The following is a 22,201-nucleotide window of genomic DNA, read 5'->3' on the forward strand; positions in this document are numbered from 1 at the left end:
CCGATACCGATATATCGGCGACAGGCTCATATCGGCCGATAATATCGGCAAAACGATATATCGGTCGGGCTCTAGAGATAATATTTTGAAAAACAACTCATCTTTTTGGGGGTGAGTGGCACCCAATGTTGCTTTGCATGGTGAAAAGTTTTTTGTGTGTCTTGCAGAATAGGGCTACAACAACTAAACAATGAAAATCAATAATGAAAAAAAAAACTAATCTGATTTTTTCCTTTCTCTTTGAAGTGATACAAGCTCTTGGTGCATAAAGAAGATCTGTAAAGTTGCAAAGACTTGTGATGCTGTGTTTCATTGTGAAAGCGAAACTTTGTTTGGCCTTCCAAAAGAGGACACGACTAGAAATCAGTGGTTAAGTTGTATTTACAACACTGTTCCAGAACAGTTCAACCCAAATATTCAGATGTGTGCAGCACATTTTATGTAGGACTGTTTCCTGATCCTGGTAGAGTAGACTACAATGCCGGCTGTTCTGACTCACAGACTGCAAGTACATTTTTTATATTAAAGAATTTGCCACTGATGATTCAAACGCAAGTTTTGAGCAGTGTAGAGTAGCGCTTGTTGTTTGTCATTTGCAACATGGTTTTATGTTTACGCAGCTTGTCAGTGAACTACGGCTCTGTGTAGCAAATGCTGTTCTATCTGAAAGCACGTGAAAATACCACATTTACTAACATGTTTTTACTCCAAACTCACTTCATAACGTCAGACGAGCATTTGAAATAAATCCTTCTGTGAGATGATGTGGCTTCTTACACAATAAGACACGCAACATATTTCATAGTATTCTAAGCAGTGATAAAGGTTATGCAGTGATATAATGTCGATTAGCATTGCATTATTATATACTTCATTATAATAAAAACTCAAACTAATAATATAATACTCAGATAAACAATATATATTGTCGTAGTCGTGTGTTTAGTCACGTTGAATCAATGAAAGCAGTTAAATCTTCTGTTTATTCAGCAACCGCTATAGGAATTTCTTGATTTCTTCTGCGGGGCGTATTTGGAGTTTCAGTGTGAAAGCGCCCTCTGACTTTGGATGGAGATTTACTACTGATCACAGAACTGTGCTTCACTGAAAGATACGCATGACAATCGCAGCTTCTGCCTAATCGCGATTTATCGCCTTTGCGATTTAATTTTGATTAATCGTGCAGCCCTATTTTAATCTCTGTTCAACTTCACACTATAGTAAATGAGAGCCAGGCGTGCATATGCATCAAACAAACAGTGCAATAGATTAGGCGTGTATTAATTCCGACTCAAATATACTTTTCTAAAATAACTAGTAAATAATGGATTTTTTTATTTTATTTTGAAATTGAAACAAATTAAATTAATAATCAGATTAATCAATTATCAAAAAAAAAAAAAAATCCTTAGTTGAAACCTTACTGCAGTCCAAAGAAAATCTAACAGGTTTTGGATGCCATGAGAATGAGAAAAAGATAAATTTCACTTTAGTGAAAACTAATTTTTCTGATTATGCAAAAATCAATTTTAGATACTACAGCTACAGAAATATGCAAGAAATTGTCAGTGACAGTTACCGGGCAACACTAGCCCCCTTGAATGACAAACCTTACTGCAGTCCAAAGAAAATCTAACAGGTTTTGGATGCCATGAGAATGAGAAAAAGATAAATTTCACTTTAGTGAAAACTAATTTTTCTGATTATGCAAAAATCAATTTTAGATACTACAGCTACAGAAATATGCAAGAAATTGTCAGTGACAGTTACCGGGCAACACTAGCCCCCTTGAATGACAGGTGAGGCCCTCCGCCTATATCAAATGCTGCCAAATGCTGAGACTAGGTCCAAAAGGTTACTTAGCAACTGTAACCTTATATGGTCAAACCAAGCAATCAATCACAGTGGCTTCCTGAGAGAGGATGGGGAGCGATTCAAGGTCCAAAAGCACAGAACAGGGATAATACGACCACAATGGAGGTGTGGGATGAACTGGACTGGGGGGGAGGGGAGGGGAGTGTAAGTGGGTGTAGAGTTGAGGCGTCTTATTCACTACACTGCCGAGGCTTTGAGGAGGGAATTTAAAAACCCCAAACTGGCAGGAAGTGCCCTCAAGCTAAGGGGCTCAAGCCCATGGTGTGTTCCTGCAGTGAGCGTGATTCGCTTTGTTTGAGATTTGGTGTTGTAGACGATCACATTAATTAGTATTAAGCAAAAGGCTTTCGTGTTTGAATGTTAGATGTTAGAACAACACAAACAGGATGAAGCAACCTCAGACATGGCTTGAAATATCAAGACAGAGGCTCATAAACAGATCCTGCGAGCTGCTAATCAAGAACATAAATGGATGCTATTCAAATGTGGCTGTCAAGAGACATAAACCTAAATGAGGATATTAATGAGGGTTGTTCTATGAAAACAATAAGGGGCATTTGGCTTCACAAAGGCAAGGCTATCAAACACTACAGTGGGCTCTAAGGGCAGTTACATTCCTTGCCATTTCAACCAGGCACTGATGAGCAGGCTTGGGAACAGAGAATAAGCTCTCTGAAAATGTTCATGATGTTTGTCTAGCCAGTGTCACGCAAGATACTATCCCCGCTAGGACACCAAAGCAATTACACTGGCTGAAGGAACATAAAATGGGTTCTCTATATGGCACCTGATTAGAAATCCTTCAAAATTCACACTATGATGCATGCCACTTAACTTTGTAAAAACAACTACTAATTTTAAACAATTATTTGTCACAAATCGCATTATTTAAACCAAACTGAATGAACAATCAAATGAACATGTAAATGATTATTCATAACGCTAACCAATTATTTTGCCATCTCAGAATACTAATAACAATAACAAACTTAGCATACTAACACCCCATTAGCCTGCTTAATGTACTCACACAGGTTACTAGAATACCATTTTGTGAATCTAAAAATAGGGGAAAGAAGCAGTAAAAACACTTGAATCAGAAAGATTAATGAATTAAGGCCTGTTCACACCACCATTTTGCACAAAAATTTGGTCCAATTTTCACATTTGATTTGTCTGTTCAGACCAATGAGTAAATAAAGTAGGTTTGGCTTACAGAAAAACTGAAATACAGGTTACCCCGGTACACAAAGCAGTGCAACTTTGTTTCTAACTCGCTTGTCACAGAGAAGAAAGTCAAACAGTAGTTAAGCTTTCAGTTTCTGCGTGATATTCTACTCAGAGCTCTTTACATCATTGGACTCAGAATTATGCATTTCAATGGCAACACTAGCAATGCCAAAATTAGGCCAAAAATGAATTTGCAGCAGTCAGGTGGTATGACGGTCACATGGCACAAGTTGGAGCTCCCAGAAAATAGTAATTCTCATAATTACGAGTTCTACGAACATGTGAATGATTTGTTTACAAGACGGAATCTCGTAATTACGACATGGTGTGAACGCACCTATAGTTCTGCTATCGCCACGTGACAAAAAGTGCAGATCTTATTGGTTGGCCAGTTTTCTTTGCATTGTGATGGAAAAGAATTAAGAAGCCCTCGGTGTAAAAAAGGCTTTGATGACAGGCAAATGTTTGTGTTGGTCCAAACACATTTAAATTGCACCAAATTTGTTTTGGTGTGAACAGGCCTTAAAACTGAATCACAAGTGATTACTTTTATCATGTTCGGCTCAAAGTATTTCAACTCTTTTATCAAATATTCCCTCTAGGGCTGCAACAACTAATCAATAAAATCGATTATTATCGATTATGAAAATCATCGACAACGATTCTCATTATCGATTAGTCAGGTCCGCCCACAGTGCACGTCCAACTTCAGCCGGTCGCGTCAAATTACAGCACTGAATTACGCATTTTTATGGACAAAATGCATCTAAAAATAGTGGAGGAAACCGAATGAGATGCTGTTGGGAGTGTTACGTGATCCAAGCTGCCCAAAACATGAGAATTCTTTATTTTAAAGAGCAGGTCATATGGGTTTTTGAAAAATATCTCTTTTGCGGCCTGTTACCGGTATACATCACTGGGTAACACATTTGCATAATCCCTGCCTGCCCGCAAAATACGAACAAGAGTCTGACCTGCCCACAAACACTACCGCTAGTTAGTGTGTTTACATCATGTTGAGAAGACGCTGTGTTCAAGGATACCACAGAAACACAATTCGAACCTTTTGTTGTGTGTATGTCATTATACCAAGGACTGCTTCTCTAATCTTGGCTTTTATCTTCGTTGGCTTCTTCTATCTTCTTAATTTGGACTAAAAAGCTCTCCGAAGCACAACCTGTAAGTACGATTGATACGTTATGTGTTCATTTTCAATTGAGTGCTCAAAATATCGTTTTTGTGCTAATGTGAGATGTACACCTAGTGCAGCTTTAGGTTTCCAAGTAAAGCACGATATTACTGTCTTACTGAAGTAGTTCTGATAATTCGCTGTGAACCCACTATTTCCTAAGAATGTGTTGATTAATGTAGACTGACATTGTTCTAATCCCTTCGTTTAATAATAAAGAATGTAGTGTAGCGCACAGACCTTATAATCATTGTGAAATTGCTGTTTATTTTGCTGTACCGGCAGTTATCGGGTTAATGCGGGAGAGACGAGCGAGTTAAGCCTGTGTTATACTTTCAGCATGAGCAATCCGGACGCGTACACTGACAGCGCGGTTGCGGACTACTTGTATTTATACTACCGAAAGCCTCAGTTAGTCACGTTAGCACTCGGCTAACGTATCCACCATTATTGTTTTAAGTGTTCACAGTTTAGCAGCTAAACTTTAGCTGTGGGCACGATTCGCTTGCATAAGTGTTTTTGTATTTTATGTCATCATTATAAGAACGGATTGGAGCACTATACTATTGCTTTATGTAAAGGTGCTTTGTCAATGGTAGCGCTCGCTAACTTGCTCAAGGAATCCTCTGTGTCAATCACAACAGGCTTGGCCAGCTGACCAATCAGAGCAGAGTAGGCTTATGGAAGGGAGGGGTTTGCTCCGAACTTGCTTGCAACGAATCGTTTAGAAAACATTGGCAAATGACTAATATTAAATGTATATTCTGAGAAAATTAATGTTTTCTGACCTTCTTATGGAAGGGAGGGGTTTGCTCCAAACTTGCTTGCAACGAATCGTTTAGAAAACATTGGCAAATGACTAATATTAAATGTATATTCTGAGAAAATTAATGTTTTCTGACCTTCGATGCATTTAAACATGTTGTAGGGGACTCCAACACGATATTAGGAAACTTTAAAATACCATATGACCTGCTTTTTAAGCTTTAAGCTAATGCATTAACGTAATGGCTTGCCTTGGCGCTTTGGCAGATGATGCGTGTGCATCCTCAGCGCAAAAACTTTCAGTGCTACTGCTGATTACCAAAATCATTTTTTAGCTTTCTGTATTGGTTAATCCTCCAATATGTGTAAGCTCTTTAGTAACAGTAGTAGGCTCTAATGCTATAATATAATTATTGCTGTTATCTATGAAAGAAAGGCAGAGAGCTTTATAAGTTTGTTATTTTATTCGTCTTTATCATCTTTATTATTTTAATGCAGAGATTTAAACTATAATTATTGCTGTTATCTATGAAAGAAAGGCAGAGCTTTATAGTGTTTTTTTTAGATACCCAATTACAGTCAGAAAGTACATAAACAATGCCAGCAAGAATGCAAGCGGTTATGAAGGGCATAGGAGGCCCTTTTTTATGTGAATAAATACTAATTTAGTTGTTTAAGTTTATTTGCCCAATAAATGACAATAACATTTTTTGATTTAAACAATTTGAAAGATTCCTAAAATTCCTAAAATGTGTTTTGTCTTTATTATGGCAAGTGGTCAAATAAATTGTTAAGTACTGTATGTTTTCAGAGCATTCAGTTGGCACGTTTGTTTGAAGGACATTGGGCAGAATGTGGAAGTGTTTTTTGTCAATAAAATGAAAAAATAAAATTGGGGTTTTTATCCGATTAATCGAAGAAGAAAAAAAAAAAACGTTTTTAAGCTTTAAGCTAATGCATTAACGTAATGGCTTGCCTTGGCGCTTTGGCAGATGATGCGTGTGCATCCTCAGCGCAAAAACTTTCAGTTTACGGTCATATCCTTATGCATTAATATTAATGTCACAAATTCACACGAGCATTTCCATTTTTGCATAAATGCACGCGTGTCAGACAGACGGAAAAGAGAGAATTAATAATCAACGCAAAAACATTCATTGTGCTGAAATATCTGTTGTTAAAAGTTAGATCGAGGTTTAAAGGTCAACATGCATTGCGAGTATTTTATGAGAGTAGGAACTTTAAGGGGATAACAGCGTGTAATTGTCTGAATATAAATATCAGATGCTTCATAACCGCCTATTACAGGATAAAGAAATGACAGGAAGATGTGACTGTGATCAAAGTGAATGTGTTCCTGCAGAACATTACTCTTGCCTATTGGTTACAACTGAGTTTGTGATTTTATTCATCTTTATTATTTTAATTTTTAATGCAGAGATTTAAACTATATACATATATAACTATATACTAGTGCTGGGCGGTATGACCGGTTTCACGGTACATGACGGTATTTTTTTTTTTCATGCATGACCGGGTGTTAACCATATTTTCTACTGATTGAGAGAGGAAATACTGCAGTATATTGACTTAGAATGCCCTATTTTACTGTCATGATGAGTGAATATTGTCAAAAAATACCACACTAAATAGTGACTAAACACGACCCCTTTTAATACATGTCTAAAATGTGTTTTGTCTTTATTATGGCAAGTGGTCAAATAAATTGTTAAGTACTGTATGTTTTCAGAGCATTCAGTTGGCACGTTTGTTTGAAGGACATTGGGCAGAATGTGGAAGTGTTTTTTGTCAATAAAATGTAAAAATATATTTTTATCCGATTAATCGGAAAAAAAAATAAAAAATAATAATAATCGACCAACTACTCGATTATCAAAATAATCGTTAGTTGCAGCCCTAATTCCCTCCAATGTACTAGATGAGTTGTTAATTGAATGGGAATCGTTAAAAATCTGAACCCAAATCATCAGTTTTCTTTTCTTATATTCCCAATCCTGCTGATGCAGGGCTCCCAAAATTTCAAAATCCCTGGTAGCCCTTCAGGCAGGTACTCTTCAGATTTTGGTAGCCCGAAAATTAATTTAACTAGCCCAAATAAAAAAAAACAACTTTTTTTTAATATAGAAAATCAGATAGGAGTTTAAATGTCAATCAAAAAATATTTTCAATACACAAATATGAAGGAAGGAATTTTATTTCACTATTTACAGGGTATCTGCAGAATTTTTTAAAAAGAAATTTATGGCGATTTATGACCCATTTTAAGAGCTGCACAAGTAAAATGAACACACATGAGTTGGGTTGGACAATGTCTATGGTAACATACAGTATTGAGCCATAAAATTACATGATTTACAGTTCAGATACAGGTTTTCACAAAAACTAAAATCTTATACAACAGCATTTCAGCCTTTAGACCATTTTTATGAAAAGGGATAAATCGGGCATATAAATTATGTCAATTTAAAACATATAAATATTACCGTCTTATTTGTTTAGATTTTTAGAAGGCACATTAACTTCGTTCTCATTTACAACTGTGTTTGCTGCGTAAAAACGAGTTGATATTTGCATTGATCTGACCATAATCACAAAGACAGGCTTATTGGAAATGCAAATTCATTCTGCCACGAGGTGGCGCTTTAGGAGCTCTGAAATATTGCGGTTTCCCCGGTAACGGCTGTTCACAAAGCAGCTCCGCGCTCATAAACGCTGTTTTATCAGGAATTATAGGTCAAATGAAATTAAAATGCCAACGACACGTTTCTGAGGACAGTCGGTTGCCTTCAGATACATTCAAATAAAGACACCCGCGCCTTGACGTGAAATGTGCAGTGCTCATATTTATTCAATGACATCATTGCCTTTTGAAGTTTAATCCAGCCGTATCGAAACTCTTGTCTTTCCATCCCCAACTGTAAGTCCTCTTGAAATTATAATTAAGACATTTCTTATACCATTTAACGTATTTAAAACTTTTTATGGCAAGCGATTTTGCGAGCCCTATGGTGAGAGCTGAATTTAGCACCTACATTTAAAAAATAATAGATTAAGGTAAAGTGCAAGAGTTTGCTCCTAACTTTACTAGTGTTATTTATTCCACCCATAGTTTACTAATCTGTTCATTGTGGCATCTTGGATCTTTTTAAACGTAATAAAGCTGTGACTGTTTTACAAGCACTAAACAGCAGGATTTGGGCAGGTTCGCCAAGGGTCCATAAATGTCGCATAACGCAGTATTACAAGTATTACAGCCTATATTAAAGGAGTCATATGATGCTGCTAAAAAGAGCATTATTTGGTGTATTTGGTGTAATGAAATGTGTTTATGCGGTTTAAGGTTCAAAAAACATTATTTTCCACATACTCAAATCTTCCCACATTGTTATGTAGACATATGGGGGCGTGTTAGAACGAGCCATTTTAGGTAGACGTGGTTGACTTAACTTTTATAAAGAATATCTCTTTGGATTTGAGACTTTAGTCTTTGCAACTTTACAGATCTTCTTTATGCACCAAGAGCTTGTAACACTCCAAAGAGAAAAGAAAAATTTAAATCGCATCATATGACCCCTTTAAGAAAAAACACACGACTTTAAAGAAATTATCATTGTTAGATATCAAATTATTAGTTTTTCATTTTTGCCAACATTTTACTAAGTTCTTTACACCCAACATGAACACTAATGTTTTTAAACAATACCTCTTAATCAAAATGAAATAATGCCCTCGCGCACATACCCACCTTTCCTCTTTGTTTGGGCATAATGGTTCAATCCTGCTGATAAACTAACTGGCTGAACGCTGCGATAAACGTTAACCATCCAGACCAGAGCTAGGCGTTTGTAGAAAGACTTTGTCATGTGTATTGCTTAAGGTAGTAATGGTCGATGACTGCGTGTGCGTGTGTTCACACTAAACCATGGGAGTTATGAAGCTCTGTGTCACCTAGTCTGTATTAGCGGCCGCTTTCAGCCGAGCTAGCCGAGCTCAAAACAGCTATTCATCCAAACTGCATAATTAACTACAGCCCAAACCCACTACTACACCATCCATCAAGAAACAACCTCATACATTCAAATCATTACTCACAACAGTTTAAGGGGGAATTAAATTAACGGACTGTCGAAATTCAAATACCCACTAAATTAGCTGGTTAGCTGAGATTAAACAACCCCCCATTCCCCTCCTCAATGTCAAAACAACCCGACGTTAAATGGCGAGAATCAAGCATTTTACCACCTGGAGTCAGCCTGTGTTCTCCACCCATAGACTGGGGCGACATCGAGTGTGACGGGCTCTCTGTTGACGGGCGAAGACTGCACCTCTGCGGGGAAGGAGTAGTCGGAGTCCCCGGTAGAGGATTGCACCTCCTCCGCTTGGGGGACTGCGGGCTGAGAAGGGCCTCAAACTCCATAGATCGCTTCAATGTCGCGCCACAAGCCATGATCGCTGATTTAATAAGACAATAGACAAAACCAACGGTAAAACAGCACCTTTTCGATATTAAAATGCGTCGAATACTCTTTCCAAATCGACTTTCTCGGGGTTTTATTGCGCTTCGCAGGATCTCGGAAACTCCCCCTCTGACCACACACCGGTTTAATCACCAAGTGCCAGATTTGTAGCAAAAATGCTAAAACTACACAGCCGAGGACTGTACCATTCGCAGAGGGGGGGTTCAGATTATACACAGGTTTGTTTTTCACCCAGTAATTTTAGACATTAAATCATATTTAATTTGTTACTAAGCAACAAAAACATACACGCGATACAAAGTATAGTGCATAAATATAAAACATATATTAAAATATCTTTACTTTTTTAGTAAATCTACTACAGTAGTAATCGTCCCAACCTATGATAATAGTTCTATGTAGCCTATCGATCCAAATAATGAAAGTGATAGTTATACTTACTCAGGTTTATGCTTGCCATTGTTTAACTTTTCCTGTATAAACAGGCCTCTTGCACCAACGTTTATGTGCAATAACTTGTTTACTATAAATTAACATAATATTAACAATAAGTTCCATATACGATCATTATCTACCTTTTGTATATTTCTAATTTAAACAAACTTTACATGCACACTGAACTCTTTCAATTTACCTAAACTCCTTGTGGATCAGTAGCCTATTTTATAACTCTTAGAAACAAAACTTTCAATTTGAGAAGCTTTGATCTCAGATGCCCACTCCTCCAACAGCTTCATCCTGATTGGTGCCTTACAGTCTTATGACTCTGATCAACATTTATTGAGTGCAATAGTTTATTTAGCAAATGGCCATTTTTCTGAAGGATTTGCATGTTGGTTACTGTTAGCTTTCAAAGCAGTCTTTCAACTCACAAGGAATCATTTCCTTACTGTCTCTTCACATTTAAACCACCTACATGTTCTGTAGAGACACACAGTGTGGGGTCATTTCACACTTTTGACTCCTTATGAATATCACACTTATTCGCATACCAACATTTGTCAATTTTGACCCAATCCAATGAAAGTACCATAAAAAGTAAAACATGAAAAATAGCACATAATTTTGTAGGCCAGATTGATAAATAGATAAGTTGATATATTAATACAATTTTCATAAATATGTCTAAAACAATATAGAGCTCCTCAAACAATGCTGTTTAAATAAATTGAAGGTTGACATCTAGAAAATGTTTTTATTGACGTATTAGACAATTAATTAGTCAGAGTAAAGTAAGTATGCATTTCTTAAACAATGTAGCAGTACATTTTTATAGTCATGACATACATTATTTTATATAGTACTTGTTCTAAATACAATAATGCAGCAGAACTCCTTCAAATTGAAGTTAATATAAGATATACGAAATTAACATAACAATTACATAGCATTTTGCATTCATAGCAGACTCTTTCCAACATATAAGAATATACTTAGTCTATCATAACAGTTACTCTTCATAATATAGTAAAACATAGAGCATAATGTACAGCAGTGAAGCAAAATTTTTGTTAGCAGTCATCAATAAAGCTGAAGGTATTTTGTTTCACAGTGTAATCTATATATATTTTGGCGTCTTTTACGCTTGGGTCAAAATGTAGCTGGTGAGTCAGCTGTTCTAAATGTGTGTTTATAGGTTTGATTTCACTACTATAAAAAGGTGCTTAGAGAAACAACATTATACATGGGTAGCTGATCACAATAGCCACATTATGCAGACCTATTGTAAAATGTATATTTTTTAAATATATTTTTAAATAGTTTTTAAAACACATTCCGTTTACAAATATAATAGCTAATATATAGCTAATGTCTTTCTTAAAGTGTAAAATGAAGTCTTCTCAATACATTCTACTCCTAAACATATACAAAATACAATTTATAAAGAGTACATTTCAAGCAGTAAAATTCCATATGTGTGTCTGTGCACGTTAAAATTCTTAAGTTCTCGTTAGTATGCAAACCTTCTTCATTTGATATTTTCATATTTCTCACATTTTTCACTGCTATTTATTTGATATCCTGCAATTTCATATCACAAAACAATGTTTTCTGGAATTGGGAAATGTACAAAAAAAAAATAAATCTATAATATTCATACAATGAATGCTAACCTAAATTATAATCCTGAAGAACTACATTTTGTGAAATATTTAAAATGTATTAAAAGTTGGCAAATTATTAATACGAAAAGGACTTTAAATCATATTTATGTGCTGTTTTACTGCTTGTCTATGCTTTCAGAAATAGTATCTGGGTTACTATCACTAACAGCCTGATCTTTGCTCTTTTTGCTAATCCCAGAACCATTTTCCTTTCTTTGGCCACGAGTGTTTCCCAACGTACGTTCCCTGCATGCCTTGCAACATGCTAACAATGCAAACAGTTCTGCCCTCAGCTCTTTGCAGCGTAGGGCGTATAGAAGCGGGTTTACACATGAGTTGACCAGGCAAAGAGTGCAACAGAAAGCGAACATTCGTTGTTGTTTGTCTGTAAGGGTCACTGTGACATCCACCATCATAAAGGACAGGACAGGCAGCCAACAAACAGCAAGGATTAGGAGAATCAGACTGAAGGTACGTGCAAGCTGAATGTCCATTCGCATTCGAGCCTGTCCTTTCACGCTCTGCCTCCCCGACTTTGGTCCACCCATAGCTGCTTCATGGCGATTTGCTTTCCACAGGATGAGGACATAAGCCACTATGATGAGGAAGAGCACCACAAGTTGTAGGCCCGTCCAGAAGGCCAGGTAGTGATCATCCACATAAGGGAAGAGACGGGAGCACGGAGGATGAAACTTGGTTGCACACCTCCAACCCATCAGAGGAAGAAATGAAATTATAACCGTTGCACACCATAGTAATACAATAGCCAGCTTGGCTCTAGTGCGTGTCAGTAGCACCTTGTAATTGGAAGCCTGGTAGATGCAGAGATAACGGTCCAGCGCTGTCAGCAACAGGCTTCCTACAGAGCCAGTGAAAGCCATTGTGACGCCACCCAGCTTGAACAGATAGATATTAGGGCCGTCGCTCTGACTATAAAGATGGAAATCTAGAAAACTGATGGTGAAGAAACAGCTGGCAAAGGTGTCAGCTAGTGCCAGGCTGCTGATGAACAGATACGATGGCCGTCTGCGCAGAGTGGTGGAGCTTGCAATGATCAACAGGACCAAAATATTCTCCAGGAATGTCACAGGGCCGGCTATCAAGCAGATTGAGCTAATAGCTTTCTTCTCTGATTCGTTCAGGACCATGTAACACTGTAGGCTGTTGCACAAGCTTGCACCTGTAACAGTACGGATCAAAATGATTCAAAATAATCAATTTACTCACCTTTTAGGATGAACAATTAATATACACAGCAAAATCCCCGGAGTTAAATCAACTCTGCTCAGAGTACATACTGTCCCAATCTACAGAGTGTTAAAGTAACACTTGAAGCAGAGTTACCACTGTTGAGGATTATGTGATACGTTTTCATGTCTAAAAGCCTGAGCAGTAGTTGTTCATTGTTAACAGCGGGTTTTCTTTACTAATGCTCACTCATCAATTAATTAATTGCTTAATTATCCCATTAACTTTAACTCGGCTTCAGTGTTACGTTAACACTCTGTAGATTGGGACAATATGTACTCTGAGCAGAGTTGATTTAACTCTGGGGATTTTGCTTCAAATAATTTTATTAATATTTAAAATATGTTCATGTTTTTTAATTAATATTTTAATTACAATTATTTTTTAAATCAATTCAAAAGTTTGGAATCAGTATGGTTTTTAATGTTTTTGAAGTCTCTTATGCTCACAAAGACTGCATGTATTTGCATTTATTTACATTTGTTTCAGAATTCCTTAATTAAACAGCATTTATTTGAAATAGATTTATTTATTTTATGTAAAAGTCTTTACTTTCACTTTTCATCAACGTAGTGCTTTCTTGCTAAATAAAAGAACTAATTTAGTTTTAAATAAAACTTACTGACAAAGGTAGTGTTTGTTGATTTTTATTTTTTATTTTATTTATTTGTTTTCATGTTTAAATGTGAAAACTAGTATATTTGTCACAACAAAACTTGAAAAGACATGTCATGGTCACAGACAGACCATAGAAAATCTTTATGAGAAATAATACCTGTGGTTGTAATGTTTGGTGTACTTTCATTTAAATAAAGCGCAGTGGCAGCTTCTTGATTTTGTTCCAATTCTGTCTCCATTTTCCCCAGGACAGAAATGGTCTGTTAAAAATAAATAAATGACAAATGGTTAAAAAAACAGCAGACACAATTATTCATGTGCCTCATGTGAATACTGCCAATAGAAACATGAAAAAAAGTTTGAACTTGAAGTTCTGAATATGACATGACTAAGAGAGATAAAACACACTCACAAAACCCATTTAAAGTCGAACATGTCTCCAAGCAACATTTTATTAGGCTAATGCACTCTATAAATAAAACTGCATTATTCAGACTACATGGCTTAGATTTGGAAGAGAAGTGATGTTATCCTTAATGTAAAATAATAAGCCTGTCCCACAGGTCTATTCAGGACATTTTTGAATATAAACTACTGGTCACTGTGCCCTAAAGCTGTTAAATAGTTTAGAATGTTAGATAACGCCCCATGCTGGGCAAAAGACGACACGAGCTTATTACAAGAGAAGGATTGACAAATAGTTTGTATTTTCACAATTATCCACTAGAGAAAAAAAAAGAGCATAGAAAAGATTAAGCATAGGAATTTTTTTTGTTCTATAATTACCTTACAAGCATAGTCCAGAAAGCAGACACATTCTTTGATTAAGTATAGAATAAAGACTAATCTGTTTAGTTTGGTAAATAGTTAAATTAAAAAGCCTGCTCTCTATACAGAGGTTATTTTTCACTGTTCCCTCCTTCCACTATCACGTTATTTATCCTTTCCTTACAAGAAGCACTAATATTATTCTTTTTATCCTCCCACATATTCATCACAAGGCATATTAGCTCCATGCCGTCTCAATGTTCTTAAAATTTCTGAAAATATTGGAAAATTTTCAGTTAAAGCTACTTTTCATGTTAGCTCCAACAGAAGGGCTTCCCCTCAGAGTCTTGGTTCCTCCCAATATTCCTTCCTCGTGTATTTTTTCCTAACCATTTTCACCTTTGGTGGCTCACTGGGGGTCAAAAGGCATGATTTTACTTTATGCCTTAAGTTTTCTATTTTCTGTAAAGGTGCTTTAGAACAATGTGTATCGTGCCAATGCCAATATTGTTTTGAACTGAACAAAATAAGACAAAGGTCTTTACAAAACATAGTTTTGCTTTCAGAAGCTACTGTTATTTGAAAACTTAAACACCGAAAAAACATACTGTATGCAATAAAAATGTGTCACAAAAACGTAATCTGGCTAAAGCTCTTTCACACTCACAAGTGAAATGTAGGAAGTTCTTAAAAACATATTTGTCATTTAATAACACACTATGACATATGTCTTACAAATAAAGACAAGAAAAAAACTGCTGTTCATTAGTACCCATTAGAGTTGTTTAATTTCACACAGGATTTTTGCATAGCCTACACATAGATCAAATTAATTGGTTCTTACCTTCGTGTTTTGCTGTTGGTAAAAATTGTCTGCTGTTGGCAGATATGGTCTTTCACAAATCTCAAACCTCTGATTTCAACACAAGAGCATACACCACACCCCCAGTGAGGGAAAGAGAGAACCAAATTTTCATTATTATGTCCTTCCAGACAGCTGTTAGGGAATGAACTGTGCTGTATTCTTCACTTCTGAGCAGGTATGCAGATGATTAAAGAGACTGAGGTGAGGAGGACACATTATTGAGGAGAGAAAAGCAACAGATGGAAAGTACCAAAGCTGTTTTTCTCTGAGATGAAAACTGACAACCAAAGAGGAACCTTAGTGTCACATCACCACAAGATGACATACGTGTAATAAATGCTGAAATATTTCTTTTTACCACAGCTTCCTCATGATGTTCTTCCCTCTGTCAACAATTGTTTTAATAATTTAACAAGAGACACTAACATTTTTTATTCTGTAACATATTCTTCCCAAGGCGGATTAGCTCAATGCCACCTCTGTGCATCTCAGAGTTCCTAAAATTTCTCATCACCACAAGATGACAATAGGGTAAAATGGCGAAACAATTCTCTTTATTACATCTTCCTCGTCTTGTTGCTGACCTATTTCACAAATTTTATCATGGAGAGCAGATGGTGGAGTAAAATATCGGTTACCTCTCACTGCAGCTGTCCCAATTTTTAATACATTTTCATCCCTGTAATTGCTTACTCTCTGAAAGGCTTTGGCTGAGAAGCAATTTTTGTGAGGAACTGTAAAAAACAAAACACGTTGAGCTCCCAGTAACACATAGTACTAATGAATAAAAAAATAAATATGTTGATGTTTTATTCTTGGGCGAGTGTAACCCACAATATACTGACAAATTTAAATCTGCCTGTCATCAATAAATGGGAAAATTAATGTCTGCCTGTGATATCTTTGAAATTATATTTTCTGTAACTCTGTAACTATATTGAGTGTAGTGTTATTTTTAAGCAACAAGTGGCGCTTGTGAAGTAACTTCAAATTGGCTCAAGTATGAGGATGTGTTGAAAGCTTGCATCTATCTATCTATCTATCTATCTATCTATCATATATTTAGTCATTTATGAATAAATTGACCATAATATACCATAATATATACCATAATATAGCTCTTTAACATATAGATATGCATAATAAATACTTTACATGATTTGTCTTTTGAGTGTAACAGTAGTAGGCCTATCATAAAATATATGCTTTTTGTGTGCATGTAGATGTTTCTCCCTCAACATTGTCAAATTTGGTCATTTGACCTCTTCTCAAATCGTGTTTGACTGACAAGAGCCTCCCACCCGACCTACTTTCCAAACATAGGATACAAACTTAGGCCAAGCCCTCTGGAAAGCTTTAAACCAATGTTGCACCCAGAGGTGATTAAGGATTAAGGAACCAAATAAGGATTTTGATTAAACAGGCAAACAAGCGCTACATTATGCAACAGGTTTGCTTAAGGAATAAGCAGGAGTAGGCTATTTAATCCACATATGAAGGAATTTTAAATGAGAAAGCAATCATAAATAGTAATTATAAACATTGAAAACTTTCAAATGTTTTAAACAAGACTAGCCTACTTCAATAAAAGTTACTAAATGTTTTTTTTTTAATTAACATTCTCTAAACTGTGCAATTGTCACAACGGTTTAATGAGACATCACAACTCATATCTGCAAAATGTAATAACTCACCCAAAACATGCTTCAAAACCTAGTTCTGTGTCACAATAAAACATGAATAAAAATGTTATGTTAAAATATTCGTCAAACAACAAATCTCTAACATAAGGCAACTACATAATGCATTTTTCGAAATAAGTCTAGCTTAGATTGTTTCAGTTTAATTCATTTAGACCTGTTCAGATAAAACAAGGTTGGAAACAGGTTAACAGGTAGAAGGTTTAAATTTGGCCCGATAATGTTTCTCTGTCTTCTAACAGCTGTTCAACTTAAAACATTCTCAGAGTTGGAGTGCCATAAACAATCTAAGCAGACATTTTGTTTCAAGAACACCAAATGGCCCATATGCCTCCTCCAAGCCATTCATTGATTTATGAAGATACACCCCCAAAATAACACCTTAACTGTAGCTTTTCAAACAGTTTTCCTCCTATTGTCAATTGGCAATAGATACCACTTCACAGGTTTTTATCTATGTTGTCACATGCCAGCAGGTGGTGTGTAGCCTATACTTCTTAAAGAATGTGTCAAGTTTCTTGGTTTTCAAGACCAGCTAGGCCTATTTCCTGTATCTCACTCACACCTTTCCAGTGATTGTGATATTGTCTGCAAAGTGTCTATTTTATTAGGTTATATACGATGGATTTAACAACATCTCGACATGCTCATAATTCGGTTATTTTTTGTCTCTTTTATCTTTGTGTTCTTTAATCTTTTCCACAACATATGGAAGTGTCTGAAAGTTTACTCAAGTAGATCAGATTCTTAAAAGTAATATTCCTAAAAACTCTTCTTGTATAAGCAAATTGGACATCTAAAGCCTTTAAAAACTGCTTCACTGTTAATAGAATTTGACATAAGGCATATACACTTATACCAGTGTTGTGCCCTTCGATGATGTGCCACCATGGACATTTATTAGTAGGTTAACGTTTAAGTGTTTGCGTTTTGAGATTAAACCAAACCGGAAGAAGCCATGTGATCATTTTTTATGCCTTCGAGTTATTACAGTAACGCGGAAAACCAAAATTCCCCACAAACACGTAACGCTCGGTGACGTAGGAAGGATGGCAACAGGCGTGTTCATCGCTCCTATTGGTCACGCGTCGGCAGTTCTGCTCCCTGATTGGTCGGCACACCACAAATCTGAACTACTTAGGCTTTGTCGAGGATCCATTTTGTTGTTAGACGGAGAAAAACCAGAGAAGGAGGACGATACAATTCCGCTGTAGCCTCAGATTTGAATAAACATTCACATATCGGGAAATATTTTTTTCCATAAACAGCTACGGCTGACAGACTCGACCAAGGGAAGACGAAGGGATTATTCCATCAAAGCCTGAGGAAGTCGGTAAGTTGTTTTCTACTGAGTTAAAGACATTGGGAGTTGTCGACGGTATTGACGCCATGTTGAGTACGAGAGTCTTTGTTTTGGTCCGGGGCTAGAAAACATGACCTAATACCATTTTTCTTATCATTTGAAACTCAAGTTTTTAGTAAAACATTATAGAAATGATCTGCAATTCCGAACATACTGAAAATGTGCTTTTTTTAATCGATAACAACCGTGAAGACATTGAGCATAATAGAGGAAGATTAGATGTTATGTAATACCATATTCACAAAATATTTCTTACTATTTATTCGTTGTTTAAATATATGATTATTTAAATTACAGATTATATGCAACATTGTTTTATTGTTTGACCCGAACTTATTTTTTTACTCTTGCCATTTTCACTCTTTACACAAACAACTAGTTTATATAGGGACGTAATAATCGTGAAGAAAATAAATGTTACTAAATATGATTTAAATCGAATGCATTTAGCAAATATTTTTGGTGACATAAATGGTTTCTTTTGTTAGATTAACGGCTTCTCGAGCACCGTGCGCCGAGGTGAATTCATGTTCAGCTCGGTTACACGACAAAACAACGCTCATTGGCACATGAAAACTTCAGATCTTGCTGGACACAGATGTGCAGCGAGAAGTAGATCAACTACTTCGAGGACCTGGAGCCCGATTGGTGAAGAGAAATTAAAGAGTGAGGAGAACCACGCACTCAACTTTTCTACAACAGAGAGGTACGTAGAGGAAGCGAGTGGGGGATGGGCGGGGACGCGCTTGTTGTCTCGCGCTGCACGTAGCCCTTTGTTATTGTCAGTCTGCTACACGGGCCGTTTAGTAGTAATTTTAAGCCCGTTTTTAAAGCAATTTGCACTCTTTAAACATTGTAATTCAAAGTGTATTTATTGCCCTTTCATTAAACAAGTTCTTTGTCTTCTGATAGGTGACATCCAGTCAAAGCAGTATGGGAGGTGGCGAGAGATACAACATTCCAGATCGCCCAGCGCCCAAGAAGAGCCACCAGATTGGCAGGGGCAAGCAGAGAAGTCTAGACCAGAATGGAGTGGTGCATTCCGCCTCCTCAGGAGCCTTAGGGGTGCCCCATCACCACAGCCATCGCAGGGGTGAGAAGGGCACCAACTATTCTTGGTCTCCTGAGGCGCGGCAGGCCGCGTCTGTAGACATGAAGAATGCCTCAGTTCGTTTTGCCACACCTTATGACCAGAATTGGGAGGGTACAGTGTCCCATCTGAGCAAACTTTTGTCAGCTCAGTATGGTCAGAACTATGCTGGAGCCAAGTTTAGTGAGCCCCCATCCCCAAGTGTGCTACCCAAGCCCCCGAGCCACTGGGTGTCTCTTCCCATGGGCACTTGCGATCATCGTGAGATGATGACATTTCAGTTAAAGAGTCTCCTGAAGGTTCAGGCCTAAGAAGGTCTGTCACTGCTGCTTTCTTAAGCCAATATATGAACGAAGGCTCTGCTTTGGCCTCTCGCCCTCCTCTTAAATGCTCCAGCTGCGTAATATATTTTAAAGCTATTTTTAGATTTGCATTTTAATTAGGTGATGACCATTTGGCAGGCAGATTTTGCTCCTGATGTCCGTCACCTAAATTTTTTTAAAAAGGAAACCACTCCTAGTTATTACGTCGCTGTGGCCTTAAGGGGCGGTTGAGAACTTTTAGCGGAGCCGTATGCCATGACAAATGCTGAACTGGATGTCCTCCTTAATAACTCATTGCTCTGTTATGCTCCTGTTTTGTTTTGTTCTTTTTTTGATGGCTGTTTGTGACAGTCAGTGTGTTTTTTCTTCTCAACCATGCCTAGGAGTAGACAAAATTAACACCATTTCCTTTCTGAAATCTCGCATTGTTTTTCGCTTGCTGAGGTTTGATGCACACTCTCGGCTTGAGTTTTAATCATGCAGGGAGTGTCAGAAACCTCTTGGTGCTAAGCACAGCAGCATTTGTAGCGTTATAGTGCATACTGCATTTCCAGGTATCTATTTTTATTTTGCTTTTTGGGAAGTAAAAGCCACTCGACTTCGTTCTGCAGGGAGACCTAAGTGAACAGAATACGAAGGGGAACAAACTTAAGTGAACATAGGTCATTTGACGAACCCTTAAGCCTAATGAGGTGGCACAATGGACCTTGTGCTTTCAACACCTGTACTTTTTTTTTTTTAATGGCGCTGTGCGCATTGCACTATAGGTGTTGAAATTCACCAAGGTTCACAAGCTCTATTGCAGCGTTAAAATTTTTTTTTTTGTATCCCTTATGTTATTATAGCTTAGAAAACTGTGATTTTTTTTTAATGTTTACCAAAGCTAAGTAATCAGCAATTTTCTGTTGGAACCCCCCCTTCCTTTACCAGATCTGGTTACAAGTGCCATAAATAATCGGGTAAGGCATTAGTGTATATCAAGGTTGACAAATCATTTTTGAAATTAATTATTATTATTTTTTTTTTTCTTTGCTGTACTTTTGGAACGATTACAGAGCAAATATGCGGAGGAGGGTTATGATGTGAGAACATAGGACGGATGTTTTCTCTGGTCTCGTCTCATAACCTTGTTTGCTCTGTGATTTGTTTTGATACAAGCATTGTTTTATGGAATGTGTGTATTATGGCACGGGGGAACTGAGAAATAGGGCGCAAGTCCAGTGAGGACATGTTTACATTGTTTTATAAGAAGGCAGACGGCTGACATCTTACACACTGCCCTTTCTCACTTGTTATTCTTGCACTGCTGTTCATTTGTGTTCAAAAGTTTCAGACAATGTTGCTCTTTCAACTGTGGATATGTCATGAAGCACCCCTTCCCACTTCGTTATGAGTGCGGTGGAAACTACCTCTCTTGCAGAACGTGATGTTAATAGCCATCTTAAAGATGACAAAACAAAGCTAATGAGATTTAATGTGTGTAATAGAGCCATGTAAATAATGAAATGTATAAAATGTTGTAGCATATTGTACATTTGTGCAGGAATGTTTGAAACCTGCAGATAAAGTATTTTTTAGTAGTAACACTGAATGTAAAAGTCACGCTAAGGACGTGGCTTGTTCTAAAATGCTGAAAAATATTTTGTTAAAAAAAAAAGAGAATTTTGCCTTTAGTGCGTCAAAACCCCTGCACTGTGTGATTTGTTGCCAGTGATCTTGCACATAATATTTTTTATTTTGTATAAGGCACCGTGTAGGGGCAAGTAAAAAAAAAACATTTTGAAATTGAAAGGGACTTTTATACATTTTGTTTTTGAGTTGCCTATGCAAGTAGAAAAATAATTTTAATATTTTTGCGTTGTTATAACTCATTATTTTGCCCTTTGTCCAGAGTCCTTAAAGCAGTGTTGCATTTGCCCCAAGTCATTGGTCTTTCCTCCACGGGCCAATGTTTGAAGCCAATGATGCTGTGTTTTACCTCCAGAAATGCCAATTATATTTTAACCCTTTAAAGTAAAAAGTACATTATTTTAATGGAATGTGTAAAAGTCCTTTTCCTAAATTTGGTTATCCTGAACAATTGGCTGTGAATTTATCCCAACTTTGAAAATGTCACTTGAAATGGAAGCTGAAAGCCCTTTTGGTAAGAATTGGTATGTACTAAAAGATTGTTTAATTAGGTTGTCAAAAAAAAAAAAAAATTAAAATTCCTTCCCTCCCCCCCAGTACTGTTTGTGTGTGTTGTATTTTATTTTTTAATCTGTCTTTAGAGTTTAACATTAAGATGTAGTCTTCGTTGCTGTTTTATAGTTTAAGGGTTTTTTTTTTTTTTTACTGAATTTAGAGGAACTTTCACCTAAACCCTGCAGTGAAAACGAGTTTAATTAGTCCTACTTATATGGGAACAAATACATGTTATTTTAGTGATGTACAACTATTTGTTTTTGCCAGTAATCTTCAACATTACTGCCAGTTCGAGCAGCATGGCACATAGGACAACTGACACTTTGTGTTGGACTTTGGCCCAGAGTTTCGAAACCATTTACCGCCTGGCCCATGAAAC

The 22,201-nt window shown here is 36.7% G+C and overlaps 3 protein-coding genes across 3 annotated transcripts in view; 1 reads left to right on the forward strand and 2 right to left on the reverse strand.

Moving 5' to 3' along the window:
* LOC107700743 (akirin-1-like) overlaps positions 1 to 9,706 on the reverse strand; it is a 13,480-nt gene extending 3,774 nt beyond the window's left edge. The window contains exon 1 of the mRNA XM_016502532.1: positions 9,323 to 9,706. Coding sequence (XP_016358018.1) covers positions 9,323 to 9,527 — 205 coding nt within the window. The 5' untranslated portion in view covers positions 9,528 to 9,706. The remainder of the gene's footprint in view (positions 1 to 9,322) is intronic.
* A 2,061-nt stretch (positions 9,707 to 11,767) lies between these two features.
* On the reverse strand, positions 11,768 to 15,165 carry LOC107700673 (cannabinoid receptor 2-like). Its single transcript, XM_016502407.1, is given in 3 exon segments — positions 11,768 to 12,843; positions 13,687 to 13,789; positions 15,142 to 15,165. Coding segments are annotated over 2 exon segments (1,158 nt in total). The 5' UTR covers positions 13,769 to 13,789; positions 15,142 to 15,165.
* Positions 15,166 to 18,014: 2,849 nt separating this feature from the next.
* On the forward strand, positions 18,015 to 19,810 carry LOC107700745 (proline-rich nuclear receptor coactivator 2-like). Its single transcript, XM_016502533.1, has 3 exons — positions 18,015 to 18,195; positions 18,714 to 18,931; positions 19,138 to 19,810. The coding sequence occupies exon 3, from the start codon at positions 19,159 to 19,161 to the stop codon at positions 19,624 to 19,626; it is 468 nt and encodes a 155-aa protein (XP_016358019.1). The 5' UTR covers positions 18,015 to 18,195; positions 18,714 to 18,931; positions 19,138 to 19,158; the 3' UTR covers positions 19,627 to 19,810.
* Positions 19,811 to 22,201: the final 2,391 nt, after the last annotated feature.

Source organism: Sinocyclocheilus anshuiensis, unplaced genomic scaffold, assembly GCF_001515605.1.
Source record: "Sinocyclocheilus anshuiensis isolate Anshui unplaced genomic scaffold, SAMN03320099.WGS_v1.1 scaffold782, whole genome shotgun sequence".
Lineage (NCBI taxonomy): Eukaryota > Metazoa > Chordata > Actinopteri > Cypriniformes > Cyprinidae > Sinocyclocheilus > Sinocyclocheilus anshuiensis.

Excerpts from the sequence above, each read along its gene's own strand:
- LOC107700745 (XM_016502533.1), top strand. The coding sequence starts at position 19,159 with ATGGGAGGTGGCGAGAGATACAACATTCCAGATCGCCCAGCGCCCAAG.